Source organism: Pteronotus mesoamericanus, unplaced genomic scaffold, assembly GCF_021234165.1.
Source record: "Pteronotus mesoamericanus isolate MK-2021 breed Mesoamerican mustached bat unplaced genomic scaffold, CSHL_Meso_final contig_33, whole genome shotgun sequence".
In the NCBI taxonomy this organism is placed as follows: Eukaryota; Metazoa; Chordata; class Mammalia; order Chiroptera; family Mormoopidae; genus Pteronotus; species Pteronotus mesoamericanus.
In genome coordinates this window covers 4885732-4905751 of record NW_026555135.1, presented here as the reverse complement: position 1 = coordinate 4905751, position 20020 = coordinate 4885732, and the positions used below count along the sequence as shown (strand labels likewise).

General features: G+C 40.2%; 1 protein-coding gene across 1 annotated transcript; it reads right to left on the bottom strand.

Annotated features, from left to right (window-relative positions):
- Window positions 1-5975: 5975 nt before the first annotated feature.
- AQP11 (aquaporin 11) lies at window positions 5976-17601 on the bottom strand. The gene is made up of 3 exons (XM_054576160.1): window positions 16961-17601; window positions 10525-10641; window positions 5976-7102 (listed from the first exon to the last, which is right to left on the bottom strand). The coding sequence occupies exons 1-3, from the start codon at window positions 17577-17579 to the stop codon at window positions 7023-7025; spliced, it is 816 nt and encodes a 271-aa protein (XP_054432135.1). The 5' UTR covers window positions 17580-17601; the 3' UTR covers window positions 5976-7022.
- Window positions 17602-20020: the final 2419 nt, after the last annotated feature.

The following is a 20020-nucleotide window of genomic DNA, read 5'->3' as shown; positions in this document are numbered from 1 at the left end:
ATAAAAGCAAAAGACTGAAAACAACCTCAGTGTTTATAATTAGGCATGGGTCAATTTACAGTACCTCTGTACAGTGGAAAACTGTCCCTTAAAAAAATTAGGTACCAATACTAAATAAGCTCCAAGATACAGTAAATGAAAAAATCAAGATGCAAGGATATTTATATAGAAGATCTGGGGCTGGAGGTTATAGTGGGATTATTTGTATTGTGCTTGTGATTCAATATCTCTGGAAGAACTGAAGAAAATGGTTATAAGTTGTTTGTGGGAGATGGGAAGAAGGGAGACTGAGGTTTTTTTCCTCCTATTTGTGGGTTGAATTTCATCTCCCCCAAAAGATGTTAAAAGTCCTAACTCCAGTACCTCAGAATGTGACCTTATTTGGAAATAGGGTCTTTACAGAGGTAGTCAAATTGAAATGAAATCATTAGGATGGGCCCTAATCCATTTGGCTGGTGTCCTAAGAAGGGAGAATTTGGAAATGGGCAGATATGAACAGAGCGAAGGTCATGTGAAGATGGAAGGCTATAGTAACGGGTCTGTAAGCCAAGAAATGCCTGAGGCTACCATGAAACTAAGGCCTGGAACAGACCTAGAACCTTTAGAGGGAGCATCGGCCTGCTGACACCTTGGTCCTGATCCTCTGGCCTCTGGAACTGTGAGACAATGTTAATTTCTGTTTGTTTTATTTTTAAATTTACTTTTGGAGAGAGGGAAAAGGGAGACATCGATGTGAGAAACGTCAATTGGTTGCCTCTTGCACGACCCCAACTGGGGACCTGCCTTCAACCCAAGCAGGTGCCCTGACTGGGAATCGAACTGGTGATCTTTCAGTTCACAAGCTGGCACTCAATCCCCAAAGCTACACCAGCCAGGGCTAATTTCTGTTATTCTAAACCACCCAGTTTGTGGTACTTGGTTACAGCTGCATTAGAAAACCAGTACATCCCTCAGTAGTCTTTTTTTTTTTTTTTAACCTGAGGAATAGGAAACTGGGCTATATATCTTAAGAGTTTCAAAGAACTTAAAAAATTATAATGATCATTTACAGTTTAAATGCAAAACTGCACTAAGTCAGGTAAAGGGAAAGTTTATTATTACCTATTTTTATATGTTCTGCAATATTTTTGGCATAGTAAATGAAACACATGCCCATATATTCACATGCGGTAAGGAAATAGAGAAATACAACTGAAGCTCCCTTTTTGTATTTTCCCGATCCCAGTCCCTTCCTCTTCAGAGGTCACCACTATCCCAAATTTGTTATTTATCATAAATCTGGTTTGTATTTTTGCCACATATGTATGTATCCTATAAACACTATGGGATTAGGTTCTGTGTTTTGAAACTTATTTGTTGAACCCTTCTGTTTTTTGAGAGTTTTATCCAAGTTGATACAGGCAGCACAGTTCATCCATCCTCTTGATGGGCATGTAAGGTTCCCGTTACTCATTGTTAAAGCAGCGCTGCAGTGAACATTCTTGTGCATGTCTTATGCACTGGTGTGCATTTCTCCTTCACAGTAGCTTACATTCATTATGTCTATGATAAGGATGTTTCCCGTCGGGACCCACAAACATTTCTCCTAATCCCAGAAACAAAAGTTTCAGTTAAAGCTACTTAAGTAAACCTTTAACGTTCCTAGATTTTGCTTACCTGGTCACTGAAAAGATTGTGGCAATTTATACTTCCACCACTTCCAATTTACACTTACACTTCCAATGAATCTTATTAGGGAATATGATTCATTGCTTTTTGTATCCTCGCCAACTTTTGGTATTTCCAGACATCTTAATTTCTGCCCATCTGATGAGTATGAAGAGAATATTTCATTATGATTATAGTTTCCATGTTCCTACTGAAATTGAACACCTTCCTGCTTGTACAGCTGACTTTTTTTAGTAGTTTTTTTTTCTTACTGATCTTCCTTTGTACTATATTCTAGATACTAATCTCCTAGTCCATGACCTGCCCTTTCATTTTGTTTGATGTCTTTTAAAAGCATGAAGTTTAATAATGTCATATTTATCAGTCTTAGCTTTTTCTGTTTAGTTCAGAAATCATTTCATGATCTCCAAGGTCATAATCCTCTTCAAGAGGAGAGACTTAGACTTTTGAACTGTTAACATGTACACATTTCTGTTAACTAGTTTAAGTAATGGGATTAACGTTTGGGCATTTGAAGTTTGCTTATTTTTAATCTTTCCCAAGGTGATTTTGCAATTTGGGATTTGCCACCTTTGATGGTAAAAGAAGGGCTCAGAGGCTAGAGTAAGCATGGACTTTAGGACAACTAGGAGTGTTGTAGCAAGTGTATATTGAGAAGACTGACTGGCTACAGTGAGAGGAAATTGTGAAGGAATGGAAAGTACTGTATTTTGGATTGGTAGGGGGCTTTTAATTCTTTTTGTGTGCCTGTTATTTGCTGGTGGGTATACATCTTAAGAAGAAGCAGTCCTTGCTTCAAACTGTTCAAGCTAGGAAACAGGCAATTTTAGAGTATTAAGAGCTGTTATTGGGGGTCAGGGGGTATTATGGGAGCCATTGCAGGTTCCTGTGTAGGGGCCTGAAATGGTAGGTCAGGACACAAGTCTGGACAACTTGAGTATGTAGAATGTCAAGGAAGAAGGCTAAAGACAGAGAGACCAGTTAAGAAGCTACTACAACAAATAGAAGAAGCCTAGAATCTGGGACTTATATTGTAGTTGTAGTAAAGCTACAAAATAATTACCTGAACATGTGCTTAAGCTGAAAAATATTTCCGTAAGAAGTTCTGGAATCTTGTACACTTTTAGAAGCAAGGAAAATTATTCATTATGTACAGTGATTTAAAGTGTAGTTATTCTAGCCCTAGCATTCAAGTACAGTTTTGCTGTAGCATGTTTTCTTTTTAGTTGATTTTGGGGAGAGAGATCGATCGATCAGTTTGTTCCACTTATGTATTCATTGGTGGCTGCTGTTTTGTGCCCTGACTGGGGATCGAACCCACAACCTTAGCTTACTGGAATGATGCCCTAACCAACTGAGCTACCCAGCCAGGGCCTGCTACAGCATGTTTTTTTGTTTTGTTTTTTTAAAGAGGGAGAGAAACATCAATGTGTGATTGCTTCTTGCGCGCCCCCTACTGGGGATCTGGCCCACAACCCAGGCTTGTGCCTTGACTGGGAATCGAGCTAGTGACCCCTTTGGTTCCCAGGCCGGCACTCAATCCACTGAGCCACACGAGCCTGGTCTGCTACAGCATGTTTTTTGAATAATGTGAACTAGCTCACAATTGCTAAATAGGGTAGTGACCCAGAAGTCCCACTGGTTGATGGGCAGTTTTTCCCAACACATTAATAATTTGTACTACCAGTTACCTACAGTGTTATAATAATTAACTGGAGGAATACATGCTTTATGTCTGAAGTAGGAAGCTATGTAATGACTTGATTGTTTTAACATGATTGCTCAGGCAATAGAAACAGGAAGTTATTGCAGTAATCTAGGCAAGAGAAAAGATGGAGGCTTGGACCAAACTCTGCTAGTAGGCCATAATGATAAGTATGAGAGCCTACCTCCCTAGAGAAGCATGTATACACAAGGAGACACACACAAGGATGTTTACTGGATTAGTGTTTTCATAGTGAATAACTAGAGTACCCCTCAATAGAATGGGTAAGCCGTGCAGTCTGAGTGAAGTAGAACTGCACGTACAGTACCACCGTGTGGTATTAGACAACCAAGGAGAAATGTGGCTTAGCCATCTGGGTATGATGAAGAAATAGAGGAATACGGAAGTAAAGATTGTATGCAAGTGTGTAATTTAAACTACTTTAGGAGAAGAGAATACCTGAGGAGTGAGAGATGTGAAAAAGAGGTGGTATCGGTGGACAAAAGTCCCCCTGGGGGTCAAGGAATCATTGGAGAGAATGTTCTTGAGCTGGAAAAAGGGGTTAGTGTTGGAGAATGAGGTGTTTGAGATCATAGAGGAGACTGAGTTATTGGTAATGGCAAGTTCAAGGTTATGACCAAAGTTGTAACTAAGACAGAATAGAAAAAATTGAACCTTTCAGTCCAGCCAACATACTAAGAGACCAAAACACTAGAAGCATCATCTGTATAGGTATTGAAATCACCAAGAACTATAACTGAGTAGTATTGTAGAGAGTGAGAGTAAAGACAGGAACTAAGTTATTAAAAGAACAAGGAGGTAGCTGGTGTAGCTCAGTGGATTGAGCACTGGCCTACGAACCAAGAGGTAGCTGGTGTAGCTCAGTGGATTGAGCACTGGCCTACGAACCAAAGGGTCACCGGTTCAATTCCCAGTGTAGGGCACATGCCTGGGTTGCAGGTCCGGCCTCCAGCTGGGGGTGCACAAAATGCAACCACACACTGATGCTTCTCTCCCTCTCTTTCTCCCTCTCTTCCCATCTCTAAAAATAAATAAAATCTTTAAAGAAACAAAAAAAAAGAACAAGGAGGAATTGAGAGGACTATACAGTAGATAACTGCAGTAAGACGTTCCCAGGTGGCAGATGCCAGATGCCATGGTCTGATGCCATGTTTTTAATAGGGAGCAGGAGAGATTAGATGGGAAGCAGCAACAAGGAGAAAGGAACCTGTTCCAACTCCAGGCCCAGTTGTACCGGGGGGTGGGGGGGGGTAGAGAAAATGCCACCACTTGAGAGGGATTCAGGAAAAGCAGTGTCATCAGAAGTCAAACTCAGATCAAAAAACGTACATTTACACAATGGAATACTACCCAGCAGAAAGAAAGAACTCCTACCCTTCACAACAGCATGGGTGGAACTGGAGAGCATTATGCTAAGCAAAATAAGCCAGAGGGTGAAAGACAAATACCATATGATCTCACCTATAAGTGGAACCTAATCAATAAAACACAAGGAAAATATAACCGGCAACATTGGAAGAAAAAACAACAATGAGAGGGGAGGGAGGTGGCTAGTAATGGGGAAAAGAAGGAGAAGGGTCAAGCCAAGGAACATGTATAAAGGACCCAGGGACAAAGCCAAAGTGGGGAAGGATTGAGGGTGGGGGGTGAGGGGGGTCAAGGGAAAGTGGTGGCAGGAAAATGGAGACAAATGTATTTGAACAATAAAAAAAAAAAATACTAACCAATAAAATATTTTTTAAAAAGTCACAAACTCAAATACAAGTGAAGTTTAGAGGGGTAGGTGTTTTTACAAATTAATACTCATTTTTATTAAACCACAGAGTCCTCATGAGAGAGACATGCATTTTTTAAAAGTCTAAGAAAAACAGCCATGATAGTGGTGAAACAGCTTCACATTTGGAAGATGGAGAGTGGCAAAGGGACCCTTTCATTTTAAAAAAAGTTTTTTATAGAGAAAGGGGAAGGGACAGAAAATGGGAGAGGAACATCGATGTGAGAGTGAAACACTGATCAGTTGCCTCTTGTTCGCACCCTAATAGGGAACCAAATGCACTGCCCAGGTGTGTTCCTTGACCAGGAATCAAACCAGCGACCTTTCGCTTTGCTGGACGGCACCCAACCAAGCCATGCAGGCCATGGCCAAAAGGGCCATTTTAAGGGGAACAACCACTTTGTGTTACTTCCATGGCAGAATATAGACCTAGCATTGCTAGATCTTTTTTTGATATTTTGCAAGAGAATACTGAATTTTTATGTGAAAGGGACTTAAAATACTAGCTTTTTGTTTTTTAAGTAAAACGTGAGAGACTGCATTTAGCCATCCTCACAATTTTAAGAACTCTGCTTTTAAAACAGAAACTACTATGGTATGTATTTGTAAGTCCGTGATAGTCAAACTGGCTGGCTGCCTTGTTGGGTAGCCAGCTGCGCAGTCTAGTCTGCAGGTGTAAAGAGAACTATCTAGAAGCTGATCACCAAGCAGCGCTTAAATTACCTGGCAAGTTATCACTTGCTTAATTGAGTATTGCTCAGACAGATTTTATTTCACCCCATATTTTTTTTCTTCAATTCTAATCCTGATAATGGAATTGCCTTTGAAGAAAAACACACCTGACTTTTATGGCCTGAACTTTTAATAAAGTAGACTTTATACAATAAAGGAAAGCTTCTAATAGACGAAAATTTGAAGGTTCTTTAAGCCTTAAAAATAAAAAAAACAACAACAGCTAATTCCTAGACAAATGTTAACATTACGAAGATGTTTAATGTGTCTTCAAAATCTTCAATTTTTCTTTAGTCATATTGATCGAAAAGATTTTTTGTATTAAGTAGAAGTCCTAAAGAGAGTATTTGGCTGTATTTGACCTTGGACAGGGCGGCAAACTCCGCCCTAGATTTAGTTTCCTTATCTGTAGAACAGATTAAAAATACATGCCCTACCTACTTTGATAAGGATCAAATAAGAGTGTGAAAAGCTAACCTCCTGACTCTGGGTGCTTTGTTTGACTATGTCCTATTAAAGAATAACAGCTTGCTAAAGCTAGTGAGTCTCTATTTAGAGAAAATATTTTAGATTAGAATATACTTAAAATGTAAAAAACCCAGTGAGTACAAGTAGATATATAATCTGCTTCCAAAAGCAACTTTCCTATTGAAAGATGACACTGGGTATCATTGCGTGAGGTGCTGGCTGAAAAGTATCGTCTCTCTGTCCTGTAAGCATGACTAGTTGTACTTTGGTTAAAAATTCTCTTCATTCAAGAGACACATGATATACATACTCTTTCTTGGGGTCTACCGTCACCTTCCTTTCCCTTCTCACCCTGTACTCACTTTTTTGTCCTCATCAAAATTAGTAATTATTACTTGAGATTTATATTTAATGTAGTGAGCCTTTTCTAGCAGCATTTAATACACACTCAGAAGAACAAGTCTTAACTGAGAAACACGGTACCTCATTTGCACAGTAATTTTAAGTCCCAGTGATGAAAACTAAGGCAGCTTCCTCAAAGAAAACCAACATTAATGAATCCAGTGCAGCCAGTGTGTTGACTATGAGGTAATAAAATCTTTTATCACATCCAGCTTGACTGTCTTGTTATTTAGTCTGAGTCTTTTGGAATAGTTACTCCTTTTTATTAGTTGTATGGTTGTTATGCAGCCAGGGAAGGAAAAAGCTGAACATCAAAATCATCAACAATATGCCTGAAAAATAAAATACAATAAAAACAAAATTAGTTACATCAATTCCACATGAAATGTAGATATTTTCTAAATCTAATTCTCACATTGTTTTTCTTCAACCATGAATCCTTAAAAACAGTATGTACTTGGTAAAACCAGTAAGAGCTAAACATTTATTTAAAGAATAAACAAAACCGAAGTATTTGGAGTTCTAGTTCTGGCTCCATTACTGACTTGCTGAGTGAGAAGCTTTGGTCTGCGTTTGCTCTTCTTTAAAATGGCAACCCTCTCTCCCAGGCCCCCGGGGATGCACTGGGAGAATAAAGCAGCTGAAAGCACCCTTGAGTTTTCACTTGCAATGCTCAAAAAAGAACAATAGGCTAGATTACTTTATCTCTTCTCTTTTTTTTTCTATTAATTTTAACCATTAATAGCTTTTAAAGCTATATCAAGCAAAATACTTAAATAAAATTTTGGTTAATACTGAAATTTTAAATCTTAAATATGGGGAAAAATCACATATTAGTAAATCTTCACCTTGAGGTCACACCAGACAAGTCTAGCATGGTTGAGTTGTCAGTAGGAACCAGGGATGTTGCTGAGTGAGCCACAGGGCCCAAATCACACTGTCTTGAACGGGAAATCTCCAATAGTTAATGTGTTTATCTTAACGTACTTAGGTTTAAAGTTCTAGGTCAGTTTAAACTAGGATTAAGAGTGAATTTTTGTCACATGCAGATTTGATATTTACCCTTGTTTGGTAACAATAGGAAACCTGAAGCTTTAACTAGCATTTGGATAGCTTAACATTTTTAAAAGATGAGTCTGTTTGCAACCGAAGGCTTGAAATGAAAATAATGTCAGAGACCATCCCTGTAAACGGATTGACCAACTTTGACATTTTCTTTATAAAGTCAGAGCTAGGAAGTAAGACATTATATTTAAAACTTTTTCCTAAAATGGAATTTCCATTTCATATATGCATATGGTAATTTGCTAATATGCATTCTGTGAAAGGTGTAAATTAGAGAATTAATTTTATATACAGCCTTATAGCCCCATGTATAACATTTTAAATTAATTTTGAGGAGATGGCAGGGAGCATTAAAGGAATTACAACATCTGCTATGAAGAGAAACAGAAACGAACAAGGTTTATGGTTTCCAAGAACAGTCTGCTCCCTACCTGGTCAGAAAAGGAAATAAGATCACTCTCTAGGAACTAGTCCATCTCACTCCCGTCTTGCCTACTGTAGTTTTAACAGGGGTTGGTTTGTTTTGAATAGCCCTTTGAATGACTCTTGTAAAAATATTATTTCTTATATTTCCCATCTTTCTTAGAGTTTAATTATGGTCTTATTTCATTTGAGGCGATTTTCTTTTTCCAGTGGCAATGTAACTTCAATATATGATAAAATTCATTGTAAGCTAGAATTCAGTATTATCAAGGCCGCCATTTATTCACATATGGACGGATTCCTGTATTGCTTATCATTCATAAATCTCTTTGAAAATTATGAGAACATGCCTCTTTAAACCAAAAACTACAACAGGAATTTTATGTTGAATGTATTAAGCTAGGAGGTCTTTAGGCCAACTAAGAATCTTTGAATGCTTATTTTCAACAAGCTAGGTAGGGCCATACTAGTTAGAAAAAAAAGTTAATCCCAATTCCAGTTTTAAAAGATTCCCTAAATAGGAAGCAAAGAGATGGATAAAAATATATTTGTTTTTTGTTTGGGATGTTTTTGGATAAGTAGTTCTTTAAAAATGTTCTGGTAATGGCCATAAACGATAGTACTTCCTTGTTTGGAACATGAAGCATAGCCTGTTTTCCCTCCCTGCTACTCTCTAGTCTGTATACTTTCTAAAGGGGTTAGAGATGATTGTTTCTTTTTTTTTATCTATCATGAGATTTCTTTTTTCCAGCCTATTCTTCAGGAAGAAGATACTGAGTAGCTAGGCTTGAAAAACGTGTGTTTAAAGTAAAATGTCAAAATGTCAGGGAGAGTGCCATTACTTCTGATTTCTTATAAAATTCTTCTGGAAAGGCCTACTTTTCAGTGTTCTTTCAAGTAATGAAAGAAATAATTCCTTAGTATCATGGCCTGTTGTTGATATTGTAGTCGGAACACTAACGGATATGCATATGTTAATAATATATGTTTGATTTCAAATAAGACATATTAGAGATTTTTCCACATAGAAACTATCACTAGACCTGGCCGATAAGTGACCTTTTTAATTTCTTCATTAACTACAGTGACATTTTTAACTTAAATTCAAAAATAGAAAATTTATTGTTAAAGTAGTTGTTATTGGGAAAACCCTGGCAATCTATTGAACTAAAAAAAGGCACCATTATTATTAGCATTTTAAACTGCAGGTATTCTCTGACACTCTTCATATTTAGACCTGCATATATTATTATTGAACATAGTAGATACTAAATAAAGGAATGGAAGGTAAAGGGCAGGAGCGCAAAGTGTGATGGCTATTCAAACCTGTTATGCCCCCGTTCCCTTCTATACGTACCCTTAAAAATAGTCAGAAATGAGTAACAAGGAAAAAAATGCTGTAGATAAAAAGGATGAACTAATAGAAAGCCAGGCATCCTCATATTCACTTATAATTATGAATTATAATCAGGCTTAAAACAAATGACTAAGTAGAATCAAGAAATGCTGGTAACTTATATAAAGAAATGCACATTATGACCACAGTTACAGTCATACCTCGGTACTCGTCCGCTTCTGTACGTGTCACATTTTGATGAGAAGAAAATGTTTCGGCACTCAGCATTTGCTAAAACTTGTATGAGTCACAGCACCGCCCCGCAAGAGAAAATGCTTCATCATTTAGCGTTCATCGGTCTCAGTCCTCATCCAGAGTCCCAGAACGAATTAATGGCGAGTACTGAGGTACCACTGGATTTTTTTTTTAACTTTTTGTGTTATTTGGCCTATCCCAGTAGAAGTAACAGGAATGAATCTTACAGATTTTAAAACTATGCTTGTTACCGGTACACACTGATTTATGAGACTCATTTTTGCTTTTCTGCAAAATGAGTCAAATGAACTAAATGGTATTTTATATGGACCTCACAAATTTGAAAAAACTAATTCCTTTAACGAAAAAAGATTATGTTTTGATGGAATGAATCATTCCTCACTTTTTTTTGCCCTCCTATCTGAGGGTTTTTCAAAGTGGTATCATACTTGAAACTGACTACACTTAACTAGACATTTTTGTTTCTTTGAAGATAAAAACAGTTTTAAAGGATACTACACAAGATAAGCTGTTATTTCAGGCATGTTAAGTACCTTTTTCATTTTCTTTTTTGTCGGTACTCTGGCTTTGAAAATTGACATGTTACAGAGACATTCCATATCATATTTTAAGATAAACTCATCTTTCAATCATATTAAATAAAAATATGCTTACCTAAAGAAGGAGCCAGCCAATACACTATAAAAAATTGAAGGAATGCTTCATCAAAACACTTGAAATGTAGTGAAAGTGCCAAAGCTGGGTTAAATATAGCTCCTGTTAGACTTCCTCCTGTAATACATTTTAAGCAGAGTGTATCTTACATTCTCTTGTAACTGAAAATAAAGGGGTTACTAAATGTGACTTTTGCTTTACATACTCAAGTACAGTCATCCCTGGGTATCTGGGGGTGAGAGGAGTTGGTTCCAGGCCCCTGCAGATACCAAACTCCAGAATTGTTCAAGTCCCTTATGTAAAATGGCATAGCAAGTACACATAACATATATATCTATATATATACACACATATATTCACATTCTCCTATAAAATTTAAATCAGAGATGCCAAAAGGTTGGACACACTGGGAGGAGAAAAGTTGTCCTGGTCCACACATTAAATACACAAACACTAATGAAAACTGATGAGCAAAAAAAAAAGGTTTTAAGTAAATTAACGATTTTGTGTTGGGCCGCATTCACAGCCATCCTGGGCTGCAGGTGGCTCATGGGTCGCGGGTTGGACACCCCTGCTTTAAATCATCTCAAGGTTACTTCTAATACCTAATACAATGTAAATGCTATGTAAATAATTGTTTATTGTTTAGGGAATAATGACAATATAAAATGTACATATTCAATACAGACACAGCCATCATAAGGCCTACCTACATAGTACATGTCAGCAACAATGTAACATTTTTTAAGAATATTTTTGATTGTCTTGGCCAAGTAGCTCGGCTTGGCCATTGGTTAGAGCGTCGCCCTGATACACCTAGGTTACGTGTTCGATCCCCCGTTTAGGGCACATACAAGAATCAACCAATGAATGCACAAAGCTCAACAACAAAAAGAATTGTTTTGATCCATGGTTGCTTGAATCTGTGGATTCGGAATCCATGGATTCATAACCCATGGGGTTCTAAATACAGGGGTTGACTGTATTCTTTGATCTTTCTTGCAGAATCACCTGGCATATTATGGAGTATAAAAGTAGAGTATAGATTATAGTATGTCCAGTGCAAAAAAAAATACAAAGGACATTAAGAACGTTAATCCAGTGCTTTACCTGGATATTATTGTAAAATGCACATGCACAGTGAATCCGCTCTATTGTTTCGATAAGGCTCTCTGAAACAGGAGATTTGGCTGCCCTTAACACTGATCAATTTAAATGAATGAATAAAAATAAAATGAAAATGTATTTAAAAATGGATACAATACCCCAGGTTCCTCTTGAGCATAGCCTACCTTTGTGTTGAAAACAAAAAGTAAAGTGGACCACAGCATTATCACTGGCTCCATTTTTACTTATCAAGAGAACCCTGAAGAAATAACTGAATGGTATGGAAATTATACCTCAGTAAAGTGGTTTCAAAATTTTTTTTACAAAGAAGTGACTGACTAGCCATGAATGATAAGCATAAATTCTAACAGTTGACTGCATTTCAGTATTCATGGTCCACCTCTGCACCTAGGGTATCTCTGACATGGGGCTTGCACGTTAATAGTTCTGGCTACACAGCAAGAAAAGAAAGGCAGGAGAGCCTGTACAACAGTGCTCACCAGGGCTGTGGCTCAGCTTTTCAAAACACACCCTAAGATTATCCCTGAGACAGCGACATTTCTGGTGGTCCTTCCATGTGGAAGCTTAGGTACACACATCTGCCCCTGACTCAGCCACAGCGATAGAGCCCAAGATCTTCACAGATTTTATATTGACACACACCATACCATGTTAATGCAGCAAGTAAAATTGGAAATTAAACGACCCTTTTGTAAGATTTCACTGAGATTGCACACCTGATATGCTGAAAATATTGAAGCTCTGTTGACGAGAAGATGTTGAGCAATGAACCGAGTCCACTGGATAGCCAAGAGTTTTCTTCTAGCACACTAGTCTCACAGCATGATTCATGTTCATGCCTTAGCAGTTAAAAATTACATCACACCATGGACCTTCAGAATCATTCTCAAATAGCCAAATCTTGGCTATGGCTAGTGTGGCTCAGTGGATTGAGTGCTGCCTGCGAACCACGGGGTCATCAGTTTGATTCCCAGTCAGGGCACATGCCTGGGTTTCAGGCCAAGTCCCCAGTCGGGGGCATGAGAAAGTCAACCACACACTGATGTTTCTTTCCCTCTCTTCCTCCTTTTTCCTCTCTCTAAAAATAAATAAATGAAATCTTTATAAAAAATTAGTCAAATCCTGGAATGTTCAATCTGCCACTGCCAAGGGCCAACAGAATTGTTTGGTTGGCAGTGGGGTCATTTCAGTTCAATTCCACAAAAGAAAAATTATTGAGTTCCTCCCTGCACGTTGTGGGCAGAAAGATAAGGGCTCACACAGACCTTTACAATATAATGTAATATGTGCTATGATAATATAATTAGCAACTTGTGATTTTTTTTTTTTTTGCATCTATCATTGAAAGCAGACTGAACCATCGCCCTCATAATTAGTTTACTTTGGTGTTCCAAAGCCAGACTTCCCAATATGCCTAAGAACGCTATCAGTCAGTCTTGTACCATCCTGAAACTTACACTACTTCACTCCCTTTACCTTCGAGTCCTCACATCACCAGTTCTGCTCAGTGTGACTTGGTGGAAGCTGCCCTTCCTACCAAGAGGTAGAGTCTATTTCTCCTCTCTTGAATGTCGACTGGCTTTGTGACTTGCATAGACAGAATGCAGCAGAAGTGATGCTATGTGAATTCTGAATATGAGTGACGCTGTGTGAGTTCCAGGTTCAGGTCTCAACAAACCCGTCAGCCGCCACTTTTTGCTTTCTTAGAACAACGCTGTGACCATGTCCGTAAGCTGATCTATGCTGCTGGGGGATGAGGCCACATAAAGGAGAACTGGGGCACCTGGGGTGATAGTACCAAATAGCAGACTCATGCGTGAGGCCACTGTGGCTCTTCCAGCCACAACAATTGACCAGCTACCTGATCTCAGAGTTTTCTTTCTAACCCTCAGAATCATGAAAAATAATAAATTATTGTCATTTTAAAGATTGGGGTGGTTTGTTACACAGCAATAGTTAACTGATATAGAAATGCATTCTCAGGAGCAGCTTCTGTGTTAATGAAGCCTAAAGCATTTGCCATTGGCATTGACTTTGACGTTTTAGACTGGATGAGTCGGATGTAGGAGCTGTCCTCTGCATTGTAGGACGTTTACCAGCATCCCTGGCCTCTACCCACTAGATGCCAGCAGCATATCCGTTCCCCTCTCGGCGCCCCCACCTGCCATTGTAACAACAAAAAATGTCTCCAGACGTTGCCACATGTTCCCTGGGGGAAAAATTGTTTCCTATTGAAAACCACTGTCCTGTAGAAACACTGTTGCTCGTGTACAAGTAGACATACCTGCATACAAAGTTTAATTACAGTAGCAAAGAACTGGGAAAAACCTACAGGGCCATTCATAAGAAAACAGCTAAGTAAGTTAGTTTATTATTAATTTGGAATACCATTCAAGGTTTTGAAATAATGAGAGAACTCTTTTAACATAGATTTCCAAGATACAGCATTCAACAACCACTACCAAAAAAAAAAAAAAACCCCCAAAAAACCCCACAAAAAGTAAGGTATGGACCTTTTTATGTTAACACAAACACACATAATGGTTTCTAAAGGGTCTTATCCATATGTATCATACACACACATTAAAAGGTTTGAAAGGACACACACATGCAGGAGGATTACCCTGGAGGAAAGAGTAGGCAGGGAAGGAGAGGGGACACACAAGGCTGGAGGATGGCAGTCAAAAGTCACTTTTAGTCTCAGGGTAGTGTTTCGACTTTTTACAAAAAGAACACAGTCATGTATTACTTGTGTAATTAAACATGAATTATTTAGAAAGTGAGAATCATGCACCAGACACAGAACTAACAGAAAATGCCTTTGAAAAATGTTACTGTTTATTGACATTTGAAGGGGAAAAGACATAACACAAGTTGAAGAAGACATAACACAAGGAATCAGTGGGGAGATCCAGCCCCCTGAGTGCGAAGAGGCCTAGAGGGACAGCAGGAGCTGAGTGACATCACCACAGCAGAAGACTAAGTCCCAAGTCTGGCAATTTGAGGCACTAATGTTTCTCAATACTCCTAAAGAGAATCAAATTATCTGACAAAATAACTCTCTTAAAATCACATAAGGCTCATGTATAAGCCAGAATGTCAATTAACTAATTCTCAGCGGAAGCTAGCCCTTTCCAGTGACCAGAATATTTGTACCAGGTGCTATACTAAGAACTTGAATTCGTTACTGTGTTCTTCACAGCAGAATAGGTAGTGTTATTCTTTATTTTAGAGATGAGGAAACTGAAGGCCAAATGAAGTATCTCTTCTAAGGACATGGTCCAACTCCAAAACTGTTCTTGTAACCATTCTATTATCACTGGCGTAATAAAACAATATTTTGGACCTTTGTTTGAATCTATTTTTCATCTTTAAATTGGCACCTATTTCGTATGGTTATTGTATTAAAAATGAAAACATGTAAAGGACTTAATTCCCTTCTCCTTTGGTAAATAATTTTACCTATATTCTTCATAATTTAAAAGGATACAAAAACAACTCCTGAATGAAGTAATGAAATGAAGTAAAAATACTACAATTTCTTCAGATAATTTATTATGCTTATTTTGAAAGCCCGTAGACATTAAATATGTATTATTTCTTCCTGCATAATTTTTAAAAGTGAATAGACTACTTGGTAACTCATTCACTCATTCTAAAAATCCTTACTGAGTATTTATTTTGTACCAGGTGACACCATGCTAAGTAGTTGTATGTTATCATGAATAAAACAATTTTAGTCTCTCTACTTATAAAACTTACTGTCTGGTGGAGGAAGACAGGCATTACATCAGAAAACAAGTGTATAAAGATTCTACAAATGAAATGAACAGCATTCTGTAATAGAAGCCACTTACTTAAATGTGTAAAATAACATACTTTTTCAGTATCGAATTAATTAAAAAATTAGTTCTCTTTTACCCTGTTCATTGAGCTAACTTCTCCCATACCTAAGTTAAGGAAGATTTGCTTGAAATCTGCATGAGCAATTTTATAGCCCTAACATGTTAATTACACAGCTTTTTTTTTTTTTTAATTTGGGAAGCCAATAAATACATAAGTGGCAATGACATCAATGGCCTCCATGTGCACATCAAAGTGCAGGTGCTAAATCAATAAATGCACAGTCAGACACTTGGTCATTGGTCATCCAAAGAACCTGTGGCTACACTGCTGGACGGTTATGTTCTATAATCTTAAAATACATAATCGGTTATTTTGATGCAACCCATATTAGTGACTTCTAAGTACCCTCAAGTGTGCCCCAACTGTGGCATAACTTTTTGCAACAGATGATCCCGTCCATATGTGGGGGAGGTTTCTGCTTTAGCCAAAACCTAAGACTTTAATAAGCAACTATTCACCAACCCCTCAAATGTGCATATATCCTGCCCTCTTGCCTATACCATTTATTTCCATTCTTGTCCACAAAGAGAATGGTACTAGGTCTAAAGAAAGGGAAATGGATTGGAAACTTTCATTTTCACCTTAGGAGTCCTTGTCTTAAGGTCTGCTTCTACTCATAGTTTCACTTTTAATGGGCAGAAGATAAACTTTTATTACAAATTTCCTGGCCTTCAAAATGTTTTATAATTTAGATATAGTCCCAATGAAGATATTTTGTTGTAATCTTTTAAAATGACACATTTCATTGTTAAACTTTTATTTTTGCATCTGAGGTCTTGTCAAAGTAAACAAGTGGTTTATAAGAAATCAACAGATTTCTCAAGAGTTGTTTTTAAAAAGCACCTTTAATTTCAAGAAAGTTTTCATTTTAAAACACATCTTTCTTGATAAGTCACTTAAAAGTTCATTTATTCCTCAAGATGAATTAAGGGGATAAAAATGACTTTAAGTAATTTTTCAGGAAAACAACTACGAAAAAGAACTACATAATTTCTACTCTCCACTCTTACTACTACCCAGTCATGTCAGGATCGTTTTTCAGTGAGTGTCAGAAAGGATCTTTACCAGGTTGGCTTGAGGAAAGAGGCAGCTGAAAAGCTATCTTCCTGTCTACCATTAAAACAATCCCTTTGCAGGATATTTGAACCCTTGGCATTATCTCAGGAGATCTTAGTTTCAGCACAGAAGTGCCTTCTTTTTCTGGGTATTCAAAAAAGCACTGAATGAAGGATCTGTATGTTGGCCCTATCCTGAAAAAAACTGGATGCAAAATGTTTAGAATGGTAATAGTAATACTGACATCACAGAGGTTCGGGGGTTTCAACTATATCTTGGTAAAGAACTGAGAGCCTCAGGTCATAGAGGCTCCGGAGGTACCAAGTGTTTTGCGGGAATAACAAACCTGCATAGACCAAAAAGGTGATGAGTGCTGCCAGCATGTGGATACGAAGCTTGTTTCGGACCTCCTGGAAGTGCAGCAAAGCACTGTGGAAGATAAAGGAGCAGATGGCCTCTATGACGACGGCTTTGGGCAAGTCGACGTGGATGGGATTCCTGCAAGCGAAGGTCCTCTCGCTGACGTGATACCTGGTCAGTCCCAAGCTCCACACGGCGCCCATAGAGTATCTGCTGCCCAGGGCACCAACCAGCTGAGCCAACAGCCTCATCGCCCCTATCTCGGGGGACATGTCCCCCAGCACCATCTGCATCATCACACCGCACGGGTTGCTGGAGGTGCCCACCAGAGTCAGGCCATGCACCAAAGAGAAGAAATAAACTAGCGTCAGCGGCCAGGTGGGGTGCGTGGGTTCCTGCTCGCTCAGCACTTGCAGCTCATGAGTGCAGCAGCACAGCTGGAAGGTGGCCAGAAACTCCAAGACAAAGGTGTGGGCCATGGGCCTGTGCATATGCCGCCGGAGGACCACGCGAGCCAGCGCCACCGTCAGCACGATCGACAGCATCAACCCCAGCGAGGTGCAGGTGTCCTGCACCTCGAGCCAGAGCCCCCGCAGCGCCGCCATGGCTCGCTCCCCTGCGCACCGAGCCGCCTGGTCCGCTCGGAAGCCGGCGGTCCACGGGCTGAAGTCCGAAGTCCGAAGTCCGCAGCCCCGCCCCCTCCTCAGGCCCTGGGGCGGGCGGACTCCCGAAGAGCTGGGGCCCCGGGCGTCACGCTGGAGGACTCCTCCCCCACCCCCCGGCTCCGCGCGGAGGTGTCGGGGCTAGAGCCGGGTAGGCGGGGACGGGCAGAGGAGCGGCGTGGGAAGTGCTGCAAGGGCACTGGCGGAGGGGCCCGTGGGCAAGCCGTCCGGACACGCACACACCCCTGCCCCTCTCCCAGGGACTGGAAGCGGCGCGAGCCGAGCCGGGAGCCGAGGGCCGCCGCGCGCTCGGAGACCAGAGCGCATGCGCCGGGCGGCCCTGGCGCCCTCGCCCGCTTTTGCTCTGGGACCGCAGGGTTCGGGGCCGGGCGCGCGCAAGTCCGCCCAGCGCGGAGTGGGAAGGTGAACGAACACTTGGTTGGACAGTTGCTTCGAAGTGAGGAACCTGAGCGTTTTCCTGCCCGGTCCTAAAACTGTAAAACCGTGAAGCTGGCAAGACATCTAAATAATCACCTTGGCCAACCACCTCGTTTTTTAATAATGGGGCGACCGAGAGAAGACGGGCGGTGATGGAGGTGCAGCGCTGCGCGGGTAGGGGCGGGTGGGGTAGCGGGAGAAGACTTAGAAGAGCGAACCAGGGTTGGACCGATAGGGAAAACGGCATGCAACGGGATCTCCTTGATAATTAAGTTAGTTTTTTTCGCCTCCGTCATAGAGTTGTGGGTCATAGGGCCCCCTCATCGATTTGTTTGCAGCACAGAGCCTAGCATATAGGAAGCGTCCGGTACGTGCGAGCCTAGAGGTGAAAGAGCGAGTCTGATGGTGCCCAAGTCTAGTTTCAGCTTCGCAAGGTGAAGCGAGGGCTGGAGGCGCACGGCGGGGACGGCGGCGCAGCGAGGCGACTGTTACAGGTGCAGGGGTCGCCTGCCGATGCCGCCGAAGAAAGGCCAGCATTCACACCGTCGGACTTTAGAGTAAGGAAAGGTTTATTGGTGGGCAAAACTCCAGCTGAGAACTGGGATAACTAATCCTCAAATCCGTCTTAAGAGAGCCCCGAAGTCAGGCCGTCTTATCAGGGAAGGGAGGAGGGTCCAGGCAGGAGGTGGGCGTTTCCGGCCTGGGCCCCGCCCCAGACAGCCAGACCGCGGGGCGCCGAGAGGGAATCCGAGGAAGAGCTCGCTGCTTCAAAATCCCTTTGTACCCTGGGTCCGGTCCCGGAGACTCCTGTGAATCTTTTGATAAGCAGTCATTGTGTTCTGCGTACTTCCCCACCTCTTCAGGAAAGGTGCCCTTTGCAAAAACCCAAGCCTTAAGCAGAATTCATCTAGTTAGTTAGCATATCTGGGACACAAGTTCTGAACCTGAAGACCAAGAGAGAAATGCAGGCTAGAATTAAGGTAGAGAGAGAGCACTTGACTGTTACAAATGTACTTAATACCACTAAACTGTACACTTAAAAATGGTTAAGGTGGTAGCTTTTATGTTATGTGTATTTTACTACAATATAAAAAGCTTTTTAAAAGGATGAGCTATCAAGCTAAGGCAAGACACGGATAAGTCTTAAATGTATATTGCTAGTTGAAGGAACCAAGTCTGAAAGACTACAAACTATATATGATTCTATTTATAGGACATTCTGGAAGAGCAAAACTAGAGAGGTGGAAAATAGATTAGAAAGAAGTCAATGGAGGAGAAGGGTTAAATAGAATAAGCACAGAGGACACTTAATGATAGTGACACCCTTTTGCTTATTACTGTGATGGTGGACAGGATACTATCCAATAGTCCAAACTCATAAAACCTTAATGTATGCACATTTAAAAAATCATTTTGGAGAATTCCAAAATGGAATAAAGACAGGAACAAAAAAAATCTGCATTATAAATAGGTGAAACCTCCTCACGGAAAGGGGTGAGAGAAAAGATGCTGACCTAAGGGACTTGGAAATGAGTGGAATCTGTAAAACTAAATGTACTCCAGTTGAGAACTTGTATATCCACAGAGGAAAAGGCTAGAATGGGCCCATGCAGTAATGAGTTGGAGATACCACTATGACCTCATGTTTAGCTTAATATAAATACAGAGAGTTACATACAGGAATATTCATAGATGTGTGTGTGTGTGTGTGTGTGTGTGTGTGTGTGTGTGTGTGTATACAAGGTCTGTCCAGAAAGCATCCAGCCATGTACTGTGAAAAACAGAGATATTTATTGAAGAAGATACAAGATATAAGAAATATTGTACATAGGACAGTGACGCCTCAGTCCCCTTCAAAGGAGGCATGTTGGGGTCTCACCCAGTTCTCCCAATTGCCATCGGCTGCCCTGTCATATTTTTTGGAATCTCATCTATGGTCTGAAATC

What these genes read in the sequence shown, in the direction of transcription:
- AQP11 (XM_054576160.1), bottom strand. Translation starts at nt 17,579, where the DNA reads ATGGCGGCGCTGCGGGGGCTCTGGCTCGAGGTGCAGGACACCTGCACC. An exon ending in CACCTTTTTGGTCTATGCAG is followed by an intron (nt 10,642 to 16,960) that starts GTTTGTTATTCC and finishes AATGTATTACAG; the next exon opens with GAGGAAGTCTAACAGGAGCT. An exon ending in TTGGCTGGCTCCTTCTTTAG is followed by an intron (nt 7,103 to 10,524) that starts GTAAGCATATTT and finishes TTTATTTTTCAG; the next exon opens with GCATATTGTTGATGATTTTG.